An 18,327-nucleotide genomic window follows, 5' to 3' on the forward strand; every position below is an offset into this window, starting at 1 on the left:
GTGTTTGGGCCACACCTGGCCTGGCAGTACTCAGGGATCACTCTGGCTCTGCATAATGGGATCACTCTTGGAAGGGCTGGAGGGCAATATGTGGTACTTCGGATCAAACTTGGGTCAGCCGTGTGCAAGGCAAGGGCCGTGACCATTCACTAATCAAGAAAACTACAAATAAACATTATTAATTATCACAGATTGACACAGCGGTAGGGCGTTTGCCTTGGGTGCAGTCAGCTCGCCCGAGTCGGGTTCGATTCCTCCACCCCTCTCGGAGAGCCCAGCAAGCTAACAAGAGTATCTCACCCACACGGCAAAGCCTGGCAAGCTACCCATGATGTATTCAATATGCCAAACACAGTAACAAGTCTCAATATGGAGACATTTCTGGGCCCGCTTGAGCAAATTGATGAACAATGGTTAGAAGACAGTGCAGTGCAATGCACAGATTCAAAGATCCTCAACTAAATTTTAGTGAATATATTTCAATCTGACGCAGAACCGCCTGCCCCTGTGCCAGGCTGTCTTCACTGGGGCCCCTTGGAGGGGGGTGGGTTGTGTTTCTCTCCCGCCCCAAAAAGAGCCCCAGCAGCCAAAAACCTCCAGAATCCAGCCACAGTCATGCTCAAGGCCACTCTCCACATGTTTGGACGGCCTCACACATGAAGGAACCAGCAGTGGAACCCAGGTATGCAGGACCTGGGGCTGAGATCTCCAGGCCTGCTCGGATCAGGGCTGGGCCTCCTCCACCCAGATCCCCCATTTTCCAGTAATTTGGCAGTCACAGCCACAAATTGCCCTTGGCACCATGTAATCCCATCAATAGCCAAGATCCAGAGACTATAAAATAAAGCTCCCAGAAGCGTGCAGCCTCTACCTCTTATACTCTAGCCGACTGATGTACCTAAAAAAGTACACATGTGTTTGGCTTTACTATACTTGCTTATATTCACTTATATATATCTCCAGTCCCTCTCGGAGAGCCCAACAAGGTACTGAAAGTATCCTGCCCACATTGCAAAGCCTGGAAAGCTCCCTAGGGTGTATTCGACATGCCAAAAACAGTACAGTAAAGGGTCTCATTCCCCTGACCCAGAAAGAGCCTCCAATATGGCACCGTTGGGAAGGACGAATAAGGAGGCTGCTATAATCTCAGGACTGGGACAAATGGAGACATTACCGATGCCCACTTGTGCACACTGATGAACAATGGGATGAAGTGATACAGTGATATTTCAATCATATATTAAACGGATCATGCACCATAATTAAATGTGATTCATTACAAGAATTCAAAATTTGTTCAATGTATGCAAATAAATTAATGAGATGTACCACATTAATTAAGGAAAGAGCAAAGCATATGGTCATTTCTATAGATGCAGAGACAGTATCCAAAAAGTTTCAATACAATTTATGAAGAGGACCCTTTAACAAACTGGGATGGAAGGAATTCACCTCACTACAGTAAAATCCTTACAACACAAACCACAGCTAAGATAATACTTAAACAACCTGGAAATATTTCCCTTTCTCCTAGAATCAGGCATGAGATAGGGTTGTTCTCACAGTACTACTTAACTTAGTATTGGAAATCTGAGCCATGATAATTAAGCAAACATAAAAAATAAAAAGGATTTCAAATACATAAAGAAGCCAAACTACAACTGTTTGCAGATGGCATAATAGTATACACAAAAAACTTTTAGGACAACAGCGATAAACTCCTAGAAACAGTAAATTTATATACTAAAGTAGCAGGCTATAAAATCAAGGCACAAAAGAGTTTTTCATTTGTAAACAATTATGTAGATGAGAAATTAAAAAAAATCAATACAAACTATGGTAAAGGTAAAGGTAAAGGCCCTCCCGTTGATCGTCGATTTGCTCGAGCGGGCCCAGTAACGTCTCCATTGGAGACTTTGTTGTTACTGTGTCTGGCATATTGAATACTCTCGGTAGCTTGCCGGGCTCTCCGAGAGGGGCGGAAGAATCGAACTCGGGTTGGCCATGTTGGCCGCTTGTAAGGCGAACGCCCTACCGCTGTGCTATCGCTCCAAAAACACCTAAAGTAACTAGGAATCAACTTATTTCCTAATTAATTCCTAATCAACATACATATTTAAATCAACGGTGACGGTCACGGTCCTCCCGTTGTTCATTGATTTGCTCGAGTGGGCCCAGTAACGTCTCCATCGTGAGACTTGTTATTACTGTGTTTGGCATATCGAATACATCACAGGTAGCTTGCCAGGCTCTGCTGTGCAGGCGAGATACTCTCAGTAGCTTGTCGGGCTCTCTGAGAGGGGCAGAGTAATTGAACTCGGGTCGGCCACATTGGCTGCGTGCAAGGCAAACGCCCTACCACTGTGCTAAAAGAATCACTTAATGAAAACTATTCACAACTAAAAGATATAAATCTTCTTCAAAGATCAGAAGAATCAATATTATTAAAATAACAATCCTATACAAGTAATGTACAGATTCAACACAACATTAAATAAAGTCTTACTACATTGTTCAACAAGTTCTAAATGCAGTTCTAATTACAGTATTAAAGTCTGATAATCACCCCCACGAGCAGCTCTCTGGCACCAGCGGCTCTCTGGCACAGCCATGGCCCCAGAGGCACACAGACCTAATTCGGAACCCAGCAACTGCTGACAGAAATGTGAATGGACTATGCATTAAGCTATGGGGCTGTGCCCCTCCCGCCTGCCCCAGGTGGGAAAGGATGTCTGTCTCTTCCACCATCCCCGACCCCCAAGCAGCATGGTGGTAGCCGCCTCAGAGCTTATCGAACAGCCAGGTATGAGCCGGTGGTGACGGGGCAAGTACGGCCTCATGGGATGGGGGGCAGAACCAGCACGTCCTTCTTGCCCTGCCACAACCACGAGTTGCCTCCCCCCCCCCCCCCCCGCCGGGAAGTATTCGGCTTTTGGCAGAAATCCCTCCAGACTTAATTAGTAAAATATCAGAAATCCAAAATCATATGGTCTTCATAGCCAGCAATAGAAAACAAATTATTTCATGATGGCTTTTCAGCAGGTTTGATTGTTGGAGGAATATTCCAAATGATAATGGTGCATCTTTTGTCAAAATAATGAATTCAGAGAGTTAAGTGGAAATCATCTGCCTCACAGGAATGGAGAGTGGTGGCATGGGGGTCTTTTGGGGTTCTTGGTGGTGGAAAATATGCACTGGTAAAAGGATGGGTGTTTGATCATTGTATGACAGAGACTTAAAGCTGAAAGCTTTGTAACTGTTCTCACGGTGATTCAATTAATAAATTTAAAAAATAAATAAATAAAAACTACTGTATCTTCTAAAAATAAATAAAGAAATATCATATATTTGTGACATTATCCTTTTCTTTTAAAAAAAAGGGGGGGTATGGTGCTGCCAGCAGGTCAATCTGTACCTGTGAGGCGAGTGCATCAGGAGCCTGATGGCGCCTTCAGACTTCCAGATACCCCAAAATTGCTGCTGTGCCCTTGGCCAGACCCCAAAACTTGGGGCAAAGTTTACCAAGAAAGTAAATGGCTAAAAGTTAGGTATGTGGGAGACACACCCTCAAACCACCTCCGGCTCAGCTATATAATTGGAGGCATGTCCTCTATGGTTCCTGCTCGAACTGCTTGATGGCTATGATCCCAGAGACTCGGAGACAAGTTTCGAAACCCAACAGCTTTTGACAGCAATGTGTCCAGTCCCTGTAGTGGGTTGCAGGAGCTGGGCCATCCCAGGTGGGAATAGGTTTCATGCCTTGGCCTGTTCCCCCTGGCGACCCATTGGCCACTATCCTCTAGTAGCCACTGGACAGTAAGTAAGGTTTGGGCCCACAGTGAGGACACATGTGGAGCCTCACGGAATGGGGGTGAAGCCAGCCCTTTCCTCCCCATCCTAACGAGATCCCAAGTTGCCGCCCATGAACAGCATCACTGGCTCCTGATCAAGCTACTTAATGGCCGTGATCCAAGAGACTCACAAACAAATCTCGAAATGCAACGACTTTTGGCAGAAATGAGTCCAGACCCCATAGTAGGTTACTGTCGCTGGGCCACCCCAAGGGGGAAAGGGTACTGTCCTTCACCTGCTCCCCCTTGATGGCTCGGTGGCCGCCATCCTCCAGAGGCCATTGGACAGTCAGGTTTGGGCCCGCAGTGACGAGATGTGTGAGGTCTCATGGGATGGGTGCTGAGTGGGCCCTTTCCCTCCCACCCCAATGAGACCCCAAGTCGCCACCAACAAATGTCCTCTCTGGCTCCTGATCAAGCTGTTTAATGGCCATGATCCCAGAGACTCAGAAACAAATCTTGAAACCCAGCGGCTTTGGCAGAAATGCATCCAGTCCCTTCAGTAGGTTACCAGTGCTAGGTCACTCCAGGTGGGAATAGGTTTTGTGCCTTGGCCTGTTTCCCCTGGCAGCCCGGTGGCCACCATCCTCCAGAGGCCACTGAATAGTCAGGTTTGGGCCTGGAGTGAGGAGACACGCGAGGCCTCACGGGATGGGGGTGGAGCTGGTCCTGTCCTCCCCACCCTAACGAGACCCTGAGTCATCACCCACAAACGGCCTCTCTGGCTCCTGATCAAGCTTTTTAACAGCCATAATCCCAGAGACTCAGAAACAAGTCTTGAAACCCAGCGGCTTTTGGCAGAAATATACCTGGACCCTGCAGTAGGTTACTGTCACCTGGCCACTCCAAGGGGGAAAGGGTGCTGTCCCTCCGCCTGCTCCCCCTTGGCGGCTTGGTGGCTGCCATCTGCCAGAGGTCATTGGACAGTCAGGTTTGGGCCTGCAGTGATAAGACACGTGGAGCCTCACGAAATGGGGGTGGAGCCGGCCCTTTCCTCCCATCCCAATGAGACCTTGGGTTGCCACCAATGAACGGCCTCTCTGGCTCCTGATCAAGTCGTTTAATGGCCATGATCTCAGAGACCCAGGAACAAATCTTGAAACCCAGCGGCTTTTGGCAGAAATGCGTCCGGACCCCACAGTAGGTTACTGTCACTGGACCACCCCAGACAAGGAAGGATGCAGTCCCTCCGCCTGCTCCTCCTTGGTGGCTCAGTGGCTGCCATCCTCCAGAGGCCACTGGACAGTCAGGTTTGGGTCTGGAGTCACGAGACACGTGGGGCCTCACAGAATGGGGGTGGAGCCGCCCCTTTCCTCCCCATTCCAACAAGACTCTGAGTTGCCACCCACTAACAGCCTTTCTGATTCCTGATCAAGCTGCTTAACGGCCATGATCCCAGAGACTCAGGAACAAGTCTCGAAACCCAGCAGGTTATGGCAGAAATCCCTCCAGATTTAATTGCTAAAATTTTGGAATTTCCAAATCTCTCGGCCACTACTGCAGTCGCACGACATCATATTTTATTCATAATCAGTAATAGAAAACAAATAGTCTACTGTTGCCTTTTCAGCAGATCTTAGTGTTGGGATAAAATCCCAAATAATATGGTGGATCTGGTGTCAAAATATTGAATATAATCAAAATAGAGAGAGATTAATGTGGAAATCATCTGCCCCACAGTTAGGGGGAGGGTGTGGGATGGGGGTATACTGGGGACCTTGGGGGTGGAGAACGGCACTTGTGAAGTTACATGTGTTTCATTGTATGACCGAGACTTAAACCCAAAATATTTGTAACTGCTCTCATGATGATCCAATAAATAAAATTATAAAAAAGTGGAAAAAAAAGTAAGGTGGAGTTCATGCCCAATTCTGTCAGCTAATTATCATATGCTGAATAAATAGCAGTACTCCTGCATAAAAAAAATAAAAAAATAAAGTATGATAATCAAAACTGCTTAGTACTGGGATATAGGAAACTCACAGATGGATGCAATATCACTGAGGCCCACAGATAAAACCTTAGATAAAAGTTGAGAGTTCTTGACGAACAAGGGGAATAGGTGCATAAAGTGGAGTAAGGACAATCTCAAAAAAAAAAAATGCTGAAAAATCTAGTTAGCCTCAGGCACAAAAATGAAACCAGAGATCTATCTCACAATCCACACAATGGTAAATTCAAAGGTTAAAGACTTCAAAATCAGAACCATACATATAAAATGCATTGAGGAAAACATACAGCACTCTTCAAAATGTTCACCTCAGAAATGAGTAATATGATTGCCACTCAATGCCTCTTTTGCAAATCACAACACCCAAAAGGAGAGAGAGAACAGAGGGAAATGCCCTGGCACAGAGGCAGGGTTGGAAGGGGGGTTTGGGAGGTGGGAGGGAGACTGGGATCCGTGGTGGTGGGAAATGGGCACTGGTGGAGGGATGGTTATTTGATCGTTGTATAACTAAAATCCAAGCACAAAATTTGTACATCTACAACTGTACCTCATGGTGTCTCACTAATAAAAATTTTTAAAAAATGAGTAAACTTCATTTTCAAAGAAATTAAAAGTGTAACAAATGGAACTACATTAAACTAAAATTTTTCTTCACTTGAAAAGAAATATTGGATAAAATCAAGACATATTACTGCATGGAATAAATATGATCACAACATATATCCAATAAACGGTTTATATCTAATATATAAATATCTGCACTCAGAAAACAACAAAATATAAATCATATCTAAAATGAAAGACACTTTCTCTAAGAATACAAACAGGTCACAAACAAGTATACAAAAAGTGTTCATTATTCCTGATGATTGGCAAAATACAAATCAAAAGCCTTTATCAACATTCAAGACACAAGGAGTGCTTGTGGTGATGTGGTAAAAGGAATTCTCATTCACAAATGGTAGGGCCGTTTTCTGGTTCATCTTTATAAAACTTTTTCTTTGAAGGAGGCACATGTGGCAGTGCTCAGGGGTTATTCCTGACTCTGTGCTAAAGGATCACTCTGCTGGTGCTCAGGGGAACTTTATGGGATGCCAGGGATGGAAACTGAGTCTATCACATATGAGGCAAGTGCCTTAGCCACCGGTCTACTGCTCTCACCCCATTTGATACATTTAAAGGGAGTTAAAAATACAAAACAGGGGCTGTAGTGATAGTACAATAGGTAGGGTATGTGCTTTGCTTGTACCCGAACCGGGTTTAATCCAGGGCATCCCATATGGTTCTCCAAGCACCGCCAGGAGTAATTCCTGAGTAATGAGTCAGGAGTAACCCATGAATATCACTGGGTCTGACCCCAAAGGCAAAAAAAAATACAAAACAAGGACTGGAGCAATAGTACACCGGGTAGAGCGTTTGCCTTGCATGGGGCCCACCTGGGTTTGATCCCCAGCATCCCATATGGTGTCCTGAGCACCACCATGAATAATTCCTGAGTTCATAGCCAGGAATAACCCCTGTGCATAGCCAACTGTAAGCCAAAGATCCAAAAAAAATACAAAACAACATCTACATGAGCATCAACTTTGGAGCACTAAAATACTGATTTACATGGACATATGTACACCTGTTTGTTATACCATTATTAAAAGTAGTTAATATCTTAAAACAACCCAATTATCCAACAACAGATGAATAGGTAAAGGAATTTTGGTATATATAGGCAATGAAATTCTACTCAACTATGAGACAAGTTGAAATCTAACTGCTGAAAGTTGGATGGAACTGGATGGTTTCATATTAAGACAGAAAGAAGAGATAATATCAATGACCTCACTCACTTCTGAAATATAAAGAAATCACACAAAGAATTAGACAATGCCCAATAGAAATGAACCCTTGCTGTAGAACTATTCATATGGTCAGTAGAATTGTAAAGGAAGGGTGAAAAGTAACTTTTCCCAGTGGTGGAGTTATGGTGACACTCTGGTGGTGATTATGATAGTTGTGGTCTAATAACACAGGAAGTAGAAAGGGGAAATAGGAATGCCATTTTAAGTCATGATTCCTCAATAAAATAAATAATGTGTTTAAAAAGGAATTCACCAGATATCTGTTCTTAAGGGCTTTTATATTAAATGCTATTTCTTTTATTTTGGTGAGCAAAGAAAGTGGTGCACAGGGCGTTTTCCTATAGTTAGGGATCACCCATGGTAGTAGTTGGAATTGAATACGGGTGGTCAGCTACATACAAGGCAAACGCTTTAACCACTGTACTATAACCTTATCCCCAAGAAAAGAACTCAGTTTTATGATTATTTACTTATTTTTATAGTGATAGGGGTTAAACTCAGAACCTCACACAAGTAAGATATATGGGAATTCATATATAACTCCACCGTTGAATTTTATTTCCAGATACTTAAAAAACTATTTCAGGGGCTGGAGAGATAGCACAGCGGGTAGGGCGTTTGCCTTGCACGCAGCCGACCTGGGTTCGATTCCCAGCATCCCATATGGTCCTCTGAGCACCGCCAGAAGTAACTCCTGAGTGCAGAGCCAGGAGTAACCCCTGTGCATGGCCGGGTTTGACCCCCCCAAAAAAGCAAAAAAATAAAAATAAATAAATAAAAAATAAAAAAATACAAAACGATTTCAAATAGGTATATGCAGTCTTGTGTTCATTGTAGCTTTATTTTTAGTAACCCATACATGAGTATAGTCTAATTACTTATCCATGGATTAAAAAAAGGTATGATATAAATAATAATGGAATTCTACTCAGCTTTACAAAATGAAATTTTGCACTGAATAAACAAAGTTCAAATAAAGCTAGAGTACATTGTAAACTATGTGAAATAATCAAAGAAAATTATAAGATGTTGCTCATATATGGAAAACAAATAAATACAATACTCAGATGATAAAAATTATATTATTTTTTACAAGAAGGAAAGGGGAAAGAAAAAAACCAATTGCTAAAAAATCAATTGGAATGAAGAGATTAGTACAGCAGATAGGGTGCTTGGCTTGCACACAGCTGACCCTGTTTTAATTCCCAACATTTCCAAACACCGCCAGGGGAGCACAGGACCAGGAGTTACCCTTGAGAATTGCCAGGTGACCCTGCCCCAAACAAAATAGAACAAAAATCATAAAAAAGTCAATTGTATTACTAGGAGTGACAAACTTTGTGGTGATCATAACATAACATATAAATTTTTTTCAATTGTAACTGTGTACACCTGAAACATATAAAACATTTTAAACCTATACTATGTCAGTTAAAATGTTTTGAAAAAGAAAATAGACATTTAAAGCATGTGTTGTGAATGTAAATACTGATTTGTTAGCATATAATAATTCTTGATAGGGCTAATGTACGACATATGCTTTCCACTTCTCCATTATTTAAAAGTAGGAAGATTTTGCTAATGATTCCACTAACATATGATGTCAGGAAAAGCAAACAAAATACTTTCAAAAAGATAAAAACAATTAAGGAAAAATAAAATATACCTCCAAGTAGTTAACTTCATTATTAACTGTGTGCTACCGATATTTGACACTTTTTTTTTTAAATTTTGGAGTTGTTTTGCCTTTGTGAAAAGACTGACATTCTGACTTCGTTTTTTTTTTTTCCTGAAAGTCTTCTCGCTAGTCTACATGTCACGAACTCTTGATTTTCTCTAAGTCCTAGTGACATATTGAATCACTAGAAATCGGAATACATGCCTGGCAATAGTTTCAACAGGCCTGGTTCAGTAGAATATCAGAACGCAATATATTTGTGACAGTTTTCATAAGAGGGACATGAAACACAAGGGATATAAAGTTAGCAATATTGCACCTCAAAAGAGGAGAAAGTTTGGTATGTTACCTCCTGATTAGCGGCAGCTAGTTCTTCTTCCAGTGCAGAGACTCTTTCTAAAGAAACCCTCAGTCGCTCCCTTACCTAGAAGAAAAATCAAAATATGTGCAGTAATGTTCATCCCATGCATGTAAAATGTGTTGAACCCATCCTTAACATTATTGGAGACTAATTTTTCAATTTATTAAAACACTTCTAGCCCTACATGCTCCTAAATACTATGAACACACAGATGCTTCACAGTAACATTATCAGGGGATTTCCTCTTGCAGATCCTCCCATTGTTTCAAAGATAAAATATCCGGTGGGGTAAGAATAGGACTCTATGTGTTTGAATCTGGTTCATAGAGTTATATAGAGACGATGTTAGAAAACATGTCATGAATTCATCTAAATCAGAGTCACATATTAAACCTGAGATACAGACAAAAAAAAACAACCCTTTTCTTTAAAATATGTGACATTACAGGACCAAAGTGATAGTACAATGAATATGATGCTTGCCTTGGATGCAGCCACCTGGGTTCAATCCTCAGCATCCCCTATGGTCCCCTAAACACTGCCAGGAGGAATTCTTGAGTTCAGAGCTAGGAGTAACACCTGAGCACCGCAGGGTCTGGCCCCCCCAAAATAAATAAAATAAGTGAATTTTCATAGGAACTTTTTGCCTAACTTCAAAATTGATTTGTCTAAAAAAAAGAATCATTAAAATATGAATATTAACATGTAGCAATTATATTTCTATTATTACTCAGGCATTATTTAATTTAATGTGTTTTAATGAGTATTTAAATATCTTTAAAATATATCAAAATCCTAGTCATTATACTTTGTAAAGCCAAATACTGTCCATACTTAGTTTGAAAAAAATATGATTTATAAAGGCTGGAGATGTACAGTGGGTACAGTGGGCTGGGCTTGCTTTGCAGGGGGAAAACTTGGGTTCAATCTCTAGAATCCCAGATAGTGCCCTGAGCCCACCAGTAGTAATCCCTAAGTTCAGAACCAGGAGTAAGTCTGAATACCATTAAAAATTAAATAGAAATACTAGATTATTGTAATCTTAAACATCTTAAAATATCTTTAGCTATCACATGTCTAGATTTTCATGTACAACAAATTAAATTAACCAAAAGTTAGAAAGTTCAGGGAAAGAAATTTTGTTGAATTAAAACAAAAGGCAGAACTACAGTAGTTTAATTTTCCCTTAAAAAATCAAAATTTATACATTCTAGTACAGATACATCTAACATTTAACTGTCTTTTTCTTTTGTGGATGGGGGTGAACATGGCACAATGGTAGTATATAGAGATTTTTCCATGCTTTGTGCTCAGGGATCAATCATGAAGGTGCTCCAAGAAGGCATGAACTGGGTTTGGCAGCATGTAAGGCAAGAGCCTAAATGTCAGTCAGCACCATCTCTCAAACAAATATGAGTTTTTATTATTTATGAATAAATATGAATACAGTTTAATGGTGCAGCATTTGTGCATTTATGCAAACATATAGTCTTATTTTCTCAACTTTATTAATTTCTTGATAGCATATTTTAGTGAAATGATATTTTAGTAGCATTTAACTGTCAATACAGGTTTAGTCAAATGTGCATTGAAATAGACTATTTTAAAGTGGTAATTAAAACAATATTTTCCAATTGACCAACCAAGATTATTAAAATCCCGAATCTTATTAGAAATTTGAAGAATATCCAACACATTTTAGAGCTATACAGTGAAAACATATATATTCAGGAAATCAAAGTACACTTAGCTTCTGAAATATATTAGAAAAAAAAGAAAATTTATCTTAAGAGTTGACTTATTATTATTTTTAGTTATGTCCCAATTATCTGACTATTGGTATCACATAAACTGACATTTGATATCAAAGACAATTATTAGTTAGGTTCTAACACAATATGCCAATGTGTTAGTCAAATTGGTACCTGATGTTAACAAGATATTTAACTAAATTGTTAGACAAATACCCACTTGTTTATTAAAATTGTATGAAACTTATGCTAACTTATAACTGAACAAGGTTTACAAGGAAATGAATTTTTGATAGTTTGACATATTTTTGTTTTGTTTTGTTTCGGATCCATGCCTGGCTATTTGAGGGCTCACTTCTAGATTAGAGCTCAAGGTTCATGCATTGTGGCACAATGGGACCATAGGGAGTGCCAGTGATCAACCTATAGGAAGGAGACCTGTAGGCAAGCACTTTACCTTGAATATTAGATTCTAATTTTTTCTAATGAGTGGCTTAGATACGTGCAAAAGAAACAAACATCCTGAAAATATAAAAATGAGAATTGCTGATATATGGACATGGATATGTATGGATATTGTAGAAAGTATGTTTAATATTCAACATGAGTGACTGTAAAGTTTTGTGCTCATTTTTAAAATACTGAGTAGAAAGTAAAAGTGTTTTGTAAAAAGTCTAGAACTTGAAAACAGCAATGTAAAATGATGTAAATCCCTTATCAATACTGATAATATCCATTTATAGTGTTTTGAAGAAGCTAAGTTACCCATATTAAAAGTATATATTTCCACTTCGAGATATTTCTAAAAGATTCATTCAGGACATATAATGAATGACCAAACCAGACTATATTAGAGGTTAAAATCTCTTTCTGGCTTTCTTTCCTAAATTGAAAATTTAGGAAATTCTTCAAGATTTTGTGTTTGTGTTGACCACAAGTTAGTGTTTATATTTCCATTGTATTGAGCTTGCAAGCTTATTAAACAATATGAAAATGCAAATTCTCCCTCAAAGAATTTGGAATGGTATTATGACTATATCACCAACAAAATAACAACAAAACATCTTCACAGAAACATCCTAAACATATTTTGAATTGAAGCTGCAATTGCAAAAAGCAGATAATGTTAGTATAAAACCATAATCTCAAAATGTTTAATTTTCAAATATATGAGAGTAGATTCATTTCTTTGTGCTGAATTCCTTGGCAAAACACAGATGAATGACATATGTTTGCTTCACCTGCACTAATCTCTACTAAACTAGATAAGAGAAACCAGAGGAGAATCCAAAGGAACAACCTTTAGATAGTACAAAAATCCTAATATTTTTCTTATCTACAAAACTGCAAATACATTAATAAGGGAAAAAGGATGAATGATGAGCTATCCCCCCCCCCGATTAGAACATAGCACCACCAGAAAGCCAAAATTATTAACTTGAATAGAATTTGAGAACAAGAGATCATTGCAGGCAGCTGGAAGAATAGCACAGAGGGTAGGGCGTTTGCCCTGCACGTGGCCAACCCAGGTTCGATTCCCAACATGCCATATGGTCCCCTGAGCACCACTAGGGGTAATTCCTGAGTGCAGAGCCAGGAGTGACCCTTGTGCATCACTGGGTGTAACCCAAAAGGCAAAAAAAAAAGATCATTGATATGCTATTAAAATTGTTTTAATTTTTGTCTAAATCGCAAACAATTGATCATGTTGAATATATATTTAACTTTTTCTGAGTTTTTACTACATGATTATATTTAATCTATCAGCTGTCTTTAGGCTAAGATCACTGTCACTGTCACTGTCCTCCCGTTGTTCATCGATTTGCTCAAGCGGTCCCAGTAACGTCTCCATTGGAGACTTTCGTTGTTACTGTGTTTGGCATATTGAATACATCATGGGTAGCTTTCCAGGCTCTGCCGTGCAGGCGAGATACTCTCGGTAGCTTGCCGGGCTCTCCAAGAGGGGCGGAGGAATCGAACTTGGGTGGGCCATGTTGGCTGTTGGCAAGGCAAACTCCCTACCGCTATGCTATCACTCCAGCCCTAGGCTAAGATACATAAATTACTTATTTTAGACTACAAAATGCCCAAACATACTCACCTATATAATTTTATTTCTTATTTTATCCACTACTATATTTTATTTATAATGGCTTAAAATGGATAATAGGTACTTTTATTCCAGAAGATGAGCTAAGGCTACAGAATAGTTGAGAACTAAAATAAGTTTATAAAAATAACAATTGTTGAAGGATGAAGAACTTTGAGTGAAAGAAGCACACAATCCAAACTACTAGAAATTGAAATGCCAATGTTTTCTATTTGATTTGTCAACTTATTTCATATGTTTATATGAGGAACATGATTATATTGAGGAACTCTCCTTAGATGAGAAATTCAAATCTAGATTTGAGATTATGACATTTGATCATAGATATATACATGAACTATACTAAGAGTTAATATGCTTTTGGTTATGGCTCTCATGTAAATCTATATATTACTATCTTTGAAAATATAGTTGGAGATATACGAATATTAAAATCATGATTAAAACATATATATACACATATACAAAATTTCTTATAGTAAATTAAAAAATATCCAACATAAAATTGGTAATATATTTGGTATCAAATTTGCTATTAATCTTGTCTAATCAAGCAAATTGTATCACCAGTAATTAAAAATGAGGACATCAGTAATTAAAACTTCCAGTCACTGTAATTTTCCACAATTATTTTGGTCTTCCATATTTGATTTAGTTTTTCAAGTGTTTTAAAACCTTTGGTAAATTTGCCATTATCTTGGCTTCATGACATGGCTAACTTTATTCGCTTACAATCTTCTATTTAAAATACTGTTCATAATACTTAAATTAGAATTTTGTAATTATTTCTTTATATCTGTCTCTTATTCTTCCCCATCCCTAGGAAGAGCTGTGAGCTATTCTAAATTAGGAAAAGTATCTACAAGAGTACATTGATGCATATGAGTCCTTCAACAACTAAGTTATGAATCAATGGTGATATATATCTTTACATGGTTGGGAGTTTTTTCACTTGATGACGGCAAGCAGTACTTTAAAGATATATATGCCATGTCACTTCTAATTTTCTTTACAACTACGAGGTGGTTTTTATTATTTCCCTCAGGCAAAACAGAAGAAAAACATAAATAAATGCAACCTGTCTAGATCTGCCAAACCCCAGCAACCAAGTACTCACTTTCCCTTTGATTATTCATCATTACTCTGCTGATAATTATCAATTACTGCTGAAAACACCAATGCCAACAACATCTCTGGATATAATAAATCCCATGATAGCTCATAAGACTGTATGAGAAACATTTAGTTAAGGTAAGCTCACTGAACTTATAAATAATACATTATCTTTAGTTTCTTTGTTGTACAAAAATATTTTTCATACTCAATGTTTTTTTAATATTGCTTAGTGTCTTCTATTAATTATTTTATGGAATTATCCCTTACTTTAGTGATGTGGAACTCCTAACTGGTAATACCACAGCACACTTTCTTATTAACCTTCATTCAAGACTTGTAAAATTTTTAGATGTTTTATGACCAGACTAGAATTCTCTTATAACTCTTAGCAATTTTTTTTCTTTTTTGGGTCACATTTGGCAATGCACAGGAGTTACTCCTGGGTCTTCGCTCAGGAATTACTCCTAGCATGCTCAGGGGACCTTATGGGATGCTGGGAATTAAACCCGGGTTGACTGCGTGCAAGGCAAATGCCCTACCTGCTGTGCTATAGCTCCAGCCCCAACTCTTAGAAATTTTATATATTAGTCGCATTGATTAGAGCAACGTGTCCCTTTCTTCCCTTGTTTTCTTCCTGTGGCTCCCAATCCTACTGGTTAGTCCCCCTAGTCTTATGTTGTGGTCACTTATTTATGCAATTTTCATCTGGAATATTCCCTGGATCAAAGTAGGTTTTATAGCCCCCTGTTAAGAAATTGTGGGTTAGAGCATTCTGCATTTCTAAGCCTTATTTTTTTTTTGACCACACTAGGCAGTGCTCAGGGAACGAAGTTATGCTATGGTTTGAACTGGTACTATGGTATGTAAAGCATGAGCACTAGTCCTTTGAGCTGTCACCCTGGTCCTTAAATTATTGCTTTATAAAATAATTCTCACATATTTCTGATACTTTGATAAAATATTATCCCTCTAAGAAGACATCATTGTTTTTCATGTTATTTTCTTAAGCAGATTTAGTTTTCAATTTTTATGTAACTTCATTATATCTTGTAAACATCGCCTTTTAGCATTGCCTGTTATTAATATGTAAGTCTCCAGCACTGTGGTTTCCTCAATCTAACATGAGACAAATATCTGCCAAAAAGACTGGAATGAACTCTATTCATCTATAAATATAAGGTCTCACAAATTCTTTATTATTGGGTGGAGTATGGCTTGCAAGCAATGCTCGCTGGGCCCATTTTGGTCATTTCCAGAGAAACTTGGCAAACTGAACTGTACACTTCAGTGTTAGAATCTAATGATGTGGTACTGCTTGGACCCAGTGGTGTTGGGGTGCACTGAAGCCATGATCAGCATTGCTTGTGAACCTCCAGGGCTATCCCCTATAGGGTTGTAAGCAAGCATGCTGTGCCAGGGATCAGATAATAGACCACAGCCTCTGAGCTCTCTTTTCAACTCTGAAGAATTAAAAATTCTTAGCAACGGATTTTATAAGAAAGTAAATTTTATGTGACACTATCACATGAAACTAGATATACTAAACTATCATTTTACATTTTATATTGTTCGGTAATATTTACTAAAGGTAAGGTAAAAGGTAAAGGCCCTCCCGTTGATCATCTCGGTAGCTTGCCGGGCTCTCCGATAGGGGCGGAGGAATTGAACTCGGGTCGGCCATGTTGGCCGCTTGTAAGGTGAACACCCTACCGCTGTGCTATCATTCCAGCTTTACTAAGATTCTTAATATAATATCTCTTCTTTCTTCAAAATTACTCACAAATTAGTTGCCTCTCATGGCTAAAATGAAAGCTAAGGGACAATTTGTATATGATAATCTACAAAAAAAACCCCTACATTTAACATTATATACACATCTATATAAAGCCCTGCTCTAAGTATATTTGAAATACCAGTGATAACTTATATGTATATTAATATTAAGTAGAGCTAAATTATATGAGAATTTAAGCTACCTATAACTATTAACCCTAGTTTGAATTTTAGTGATCAGACTTTATTATATATTCTATACAGAAGTGTTCAATTAATTCCCATACTGCAAAATCCTAAACCTTTATTAATTTTAAAATATTAATTCTTGAAAATTTCACAAAATTAAAATCATGTCACAAACTTTGCCAATCTTAAAGGAAATTATTCCCAATTCTTTATTTCAGTAGTTTATTTAAATTACAGAAAATTTATTTTTAAGAGACCCAAGCCAGAGTTTATTCTAATAATAAAATATATGTGCAAAAACTCTTAAAATTTATCTTCAGCACTAAGTAATTAGACATAGAAGAGTTAGGAAAATATGAATTACATTTTATGGTATATTTAATTGTCGAATACTAGTCTCTTCTGTTGGCAACTGTAGACATACATTTCAAGGGTGGAAGTGAAGGAGGAGTGAGGATTGTGAGTTAAAGAAGAGAAATGGGGAACTAAAAAAATTATAAGAATTACAGGTAGGTTGATGAGAATATTCCATTTCAAAGAATAACTTGGATTCCAACCAGTATGTACAATAAGAAACCATAGATTCACTGGTATTATGGAAGAGAGAGAGAGAGAGAGAGCAGACAAAAATATTTCCAATGCATATAAAAGCAGGTAGCACTAAGAATGATATTTTTAATTTCAAATATGATCCTCTGTATTGACTTGTTCCAGAATGAGATGGGTCATGAATGAAGACAGGGAGCTTGTTAATGATGACAAAAGCACAACTGAGCTAGAAGTTGTTGATCAATATTATACTTTCTTCTGCAGGTTTAATGATATGTATCTGACTATAAAAAAAAGATAATTTTTTGTGAATACTGTACCTTTTCATCCAAGGCCTTGTGGTGCTCAAACAAAGATTTCAGTGCCTTGAGAACCTCTACTTCACTGGATACTCCTGAGGGGGACTGGGCTTGCCGTTTCACCACCGTCATTCTTAGTGATCTTTCATGTCGTGACACAAGGCACTCCAAATGCTCCAGTAACAGCTAATGAGTTTAACAGAAAACACAATTATTCTATGCGTACCAAATCATTCATATGTATCAATAAATTCTACCTTAAAAGATTGCAGATTTGCTTTATATGTATGATAGTCTCAGATTATACCAGAGAGCAACAAAGATGTGCAAAACTTATTGTAAACCAATTTGTACAGTGAATTAAAAGTAAATTTTATTTCTAACAAAAAAGGACCAAATTATAATTATAATGTAAAGTTTAAGAATTCTTTTACTACATTTTTACAATCTCAGCATGGATTCAAAAGAATAATATGGCAGGAAATGTGATCCGCTGTGTTAATAATTAAGGAACATAATACACAATACACAATACATTATCAGTTTTTTGAAAATAGTAAAGACATTTAAAACTTATTAAAACTTATATTTTGTCATTTAAACTTTTTAATTAAAAATTAGCAAGAAAATCATACTGTTACTTTAAATGTAATTACTATGATATTCATGCTGTATTGTGACTGTACTGAAATAACAATTACATGTTGATATACTTTTATGATGGCAACCACTGATACTTTTATTCAGAATGTATTCTTAGATTATATGGTAGAGAATGATGCAGCCAACTGGAACAAAGTAACAGACTTACAAAAAATATTTTGGGAAAGAGGATAAAGGATATAC

The 18,327-nt window shown here is 38.1% G+C and overlaps 1 protein-coding gene across 2 annotated transcripts in view; it reads right to left on the reverse strand.

The window, feature by feature from the left end:
• PPFIA2 (PTPRF interacting protein alpha 2) overlaps positions 1 to 18,327 on the reverse strand; it is a 500,781-nt gene that overhangs the window by 178,094 nt on the left and 304,360 nt on the right. For both annotated transcript variants that reach the window (XM_056114449.1, XM_056114448.1), the window contains 2 exons: positions 17,503 to 17,667; positions 9,683 to 9,757 (listed from right to left, as the gene is read on the reverse strand). In XM_056114449.1, coding sequence (XP_055970424.1) covers positions 9,683 to 9,757; positions 17,503 to 17,667 — 240 coding nt within the window. The remainder of the gene's footprint in view (positions 1 to 9,682; positions 9,758 to 17,502; positions 17,668 to 18,327) is intronic.

This window comes from Sorex fumeus, unplaced genomic scaffold (genome assembly GCF_029834395.1).
Source record: "Sorex fumeus unplaced genomic scaffold, SorFum_2.1 ptg000003l, whole genome shotgun sequence".
Lineage (NCBI taxonomy): Eukaryota > Metazoa > Chordata > Mammalia > Eulipotyphla > Soricidae > Sorex > Sorex fumeus.